This window comes from Aplysia californica, unplaced genomic scaffold (assembly GCF_000002075.1).
Source record: "Aplysia californica isolate F4 #8 unplaced genomic scaffold, AplCal3.0 scaffold00080, whole genome shotgun sequence".
NCBI lineage: Eukaryota > Metazoa > Mollusca > Gastropoda > Aplysiida > Aplysiidae > Aplysia > Aplysia californica.
Window position 1 is genome coordinate 375,789 of NW_004797350.1, and position 4,355 is coordinate 380,143.

General features: G+C 38.7%; 1 protein-coding gene across 1 annotated transcript; it reads left to right on the forward strand.

Moving 5' to 3' along the window:
• Positions 1 to 955: 955 nt before the first annotated feature.
• On the forward strand, positions 956 to 3,229 carry LOC101849831 (gastric triacylglycerol lipase-like). The gene is made up of 3 exons (XM_005094374.3): positions 956 to 1,021; positions 2,143 to 2,214; positions 3,005 to 3,229. The coding sequence occupies exons 1-3, from the start codon at positions 956 to 958 to the stop codon at positions 3,227 to 3,229; spliced, it is 363 nt and encodes a 120-aa protein (XP_005094431.1).
• Positions 3,230 to 4,355: the final 1,126 nt, after the last annotated feature.

Genomic DNA, 4,355 nt, shown 5'->3' on the forward strand with positions numbered 1-4,355 from the left:
CCCGAATACACAAAACAACTACAAAAATAATAAGAACAACAACAACAAAACAAATAAACATAACAAAACAAAACTTAATGACAAAGACACCAACAACACACCTCCATCCCCGTTTCAATGTTTAGGCTACGGTCTACACCAACTGACAATATCATTGAGAATAAGTTGAGGCATAAACAGGAGCAACAACAATAACTGACTCAGAAAGAAAAAAAACAATAATAAAAATATAAGATCTGAACTGCATCAAGAAAAACAACATAAGCAGAAGCAACAACAGCATTGTGATGAATAAAGATACTGAAATACACAATATAGACAAAGTAGACTTACCCAGGAACAACCAAAGCAGAGGGCAAATAACATTAATTAACAAAGATATTGTTTCCTTCCGCTGAAGAAATTCGCCAACTGCACAGAAATCAACGCAGGGGAAGGAACTGCGACGCCGGGACTATGTGACAACGGCTGTCCTTACTTCATTCCCTTTATGGCGTACTACGTCATTAGTATTCTCATAAGTACGATGGGAATCACACCGAGATATCTGGCAACGATGAGGTGAGCTTTTTGGATGTTTTGGAGAGTTTTGTTTCTCCCATATTTCAAAGTTTGCTCAGTTTGAAACAAGCATTTAACATCTTTACTCAACTTTTTAAGTAGAATAAAACAAAACAAAACATGCATGTGAGTCTGCTTTGAGTGTGCGTTTGCAGACATGTGCATGCCACGTCAGCATACTTAGCTTTCTCTAACCCTCACTTATTATTAGTTACGTCTCAGAAGTGTTAATTTTAATTGTTTTGTTTTTTTGTATATTGTATGTGTGTGTGTGTGTGTGTGTGTGTGTGTGTGTGTGTGTGTGTGTGTGTGTGTGTGTGTGTGTGTGTGTGTGTGTGTCTGTGTGTGTTTGCGGATTTTGTACTGTGGGTTTTTTTCCACTTCTCAGACCAGAATGCCTGTGTACGAGGCTCACAACCCTGCAGGAACCTCAGTCTGGACCGTGTTACACTGGGCTCAGGTAGGTTGTCTTTTACAACACTTACAGCTATGAATATAAGTTTGACTCAAAAGGAAGGGGGCACTACATATTGGTGAAAGAGGTGAGATTGTTTAGGCGACGGGCTGTTTCATCCCTTCCAGACAGTGCCTTCCTGGAAGGTTACAATATCTCGATAAACAGAATGAGATACCTGATAAAAATAATTCCCCACCAGGAGATCGAGCTTAGTATGTTACACCACATTTGCCGAGGAATAAATATCAAATTATGCTGCATCTTACTCAATTTCATTTTATGATACAAATGAAATTAATCCAAAAAAACAAAAGGGGGAAGTCTTCGTTTACCATAATATGACGTCTAGTTCACTGAGATCTCGTTACCTTAGAATTACAAGGTTCTATCTGACATGTTTGGCCGTATAGAGTAACTAAGACCAAGAGGTTAAAAACCAAATAATCAAATATCTTATCTGCTCTATCAAAATTCTAAGATTATTCGGAGTCGTTATCAAGATATTCAAAGAATCACATTCGAAAAAGGTTAACATGATCTTGAAACTCAAAATCTTTGACGTCATATTTCTCAAAACTATGTTCTAGGCTGATAGAACTTTGGAATTCTGAGGTAACGGCCTGTCACGCTTCATTTGAGGTAATATAAGAAAGCATTGTAACAGCTTAGTTGAACAATCCCAAATTTCGGATTTTGAAAAAAAACAACCCTTTGCAGGAATGGTAGCCTACAAGAGTAATCTGTCCGCCTTGATGCCTTATCATCGTAGTCAAGTTTCTTAGAGTACACGGATCCTACCGGCTTTCTTGAAGTAAAAGGTCGCCTTGTGATCCGGGAAGATTGTTTTGTTTTTCCATACGTTTATAAAACTCCGGTTTTCAGTTCTACTGATACGAGTACCGAGTTTGAGTATAACTTGATGATGATCAGCAGTTCGAGGCATATCATTATTACTATATTATATTGTACACTGTCTTATTTGCTGTTTTCACGCAGCTTTCTCCCAAAGTTTTTTTTTATTGTTTGTATTTTAAAGATATCTTTTACCTTTAGTTTCGATTTAGCGCAGATATACCGGATACAAATACTGAAATATAGTTTCTGTGTGCACCTCTCTCTTTCAGATGGTTAACTCGAAGGAATTCCAGAAATTGGATTATGGTTCACCGAATGCAAACATGCAACATTACAACCAGGTAAGGAGCCCTTGCTTTCAGTCTTCAAAATCATCCATTGGCTATTGTAAACGAGTAACGACCCTGTCAATATTGGGAGATATTTAAGAAGCGGGAATTCCATCTCCGACATGACTGAGTCAAAAGAACTGAGAGTGGGAGCCTTAAATCTCACCAAAACTACTCAAATTCAAAATGTTCGAAAAGTGATTCGAATCATGTGCTGTAGGTGCGTCTTTATTCGAAATACGGGGTAAAGTTTATTGTCGTTAGATGTAGTGACAACAAACTTTCTTTTTTTATTACCAAAAACATCAGGCTGCACCCAGTCACAATGAACATATGGGGTGTAGTGGTTACACGCTTCTTCATCGCAGTCGGAAGACGAAAGTTCAATTGCCGTGTGGGGAGAATTCGTTTTTGTCGGGTATATTTCTCAATCTTTCTACTTAAACATTGTAGCCCTTTTAGCTTGGGTTGGCTGGATCGAATCCCACATCCTAAAATGATCTAAATTGTGTCCATGTGGGGGGGGGGTTTGGGGGGGGGCGTAAAACACATGCATTGTGATATAAGAGACTTAAACATTTCAATTATTTTTCGTGGTAGAGCGTTTTACTCGTGATGGAATGTTCAGAAGACGAGTTGTTCATTGTACCCAAAGGTCATTGTACGTTAAGACTAGTGAAAAGTTCTCATCGCTGCGTTCGACAAGGTGAAGGTCACATGGTGCACTTTTCCCAAGAGGAATATTATCAAACATAAAAAGCGATCATCAAGTACAAAGTATGTTTCCCTACAATCTTTTCAGACTACTCCGCCCCTGATCAACCCAAGCAAGGTGAAGGTCCCTGTAGCTGTGTTCAGAGGTGGAAATGACTGGCTGGCAGATGAAAAAGACATTGATTGGCTATTGCCACAACTGAACGTCACCAAAGATGTATACATCAAAAGATACGAACACTTGGACTTTATCTGGGCCTTTGATGCACCCCATGTTATATACAAACATATTTTGAAGATTGTGTTTTCATAAAACGTGTGCTAAGCTTTTATATTTGATATAAAAAAATATCGATTCTTTTGACGGAATAAAGCAGGAAACTAAAGATATAAAGTCATTTCTTTAAATGACGTAAAACAAACGCCCAGGAAAATAAGAAATCTATTTTTAGGAAAGAGAGACTCGGAGATGGAGACAGGGGCCGGATGGAGGATCTAAAAGAGGGAATGGGGGGAGGGAGGAGGTCTGGTGAGAAAGTGACCGACTGGTTGGTGAGTTCAGACTCATAATAATGTCAAGCATTCTTTGGTACACAGCTTTCATGTCGGTGGTCACTTGAGAGGGTCCTTTTGCAAGACACAACCACCCTGGCCGAAAACAAAACAGCAATGGCGCGTTTGCAGTTTATATTTATGTTTCAACATGTATGTATCAATGTATTTATGCATCCATGTACCGTATTTATGTATGTATGACTTATTTTACGCCATTGTAAACCAAATGTGTCACGACGCGGTGGAATCAGGCGCTCGTCAAATTTTTGACATGTGGAGTTATTGGTATCATTTTAAAGCTTGTTCATTTGTTTTGCTTTCGGTGAAAAAACACTCATATTTCATGACTAGAAGTCGAGATATTTGCCACTGAATGAGGTGGGGGTCGTCTGGTTTCAGAGGTAAAATTAGCGAGAAAATGGCCGCCAAAAATGTGGCGACTTCCAAAGCTTGAGGGTCTTTAGACACTGGACATTTACATTTTTGCGATTTAAATCAACATTTTTCCGTCAAATCCAAACAGAAATGTGCCTTTAAAAGGACTTTACAGCTGTTCAAACAAAGGAAAAAAATTCGATAAAAATTGCCAAGCGGATAGAGGAAATGCCAGTTCCTTCGATTTCATTATTTTGACGTGTGCTTGCTTTTATCCTGGTGTCTCACAAATTTCCCCTCGAGGATCAACAAAAGGAGAATAGTTTTGGAAAAAAAAGATAGACAAGGCTCTGAAAAATTATTTTTTTAAGAGTGAGTTAATTGGAAGGAGGAGATGTTGCTTCTGATACTGTCATCGCCATCACCATTGTAAAGACACATCCGCTAATAATGTGGTGTAGTTGCTGCAAGTGCTGCTATTGTTATTTGGGCTGTTCCAAAAGCAATGG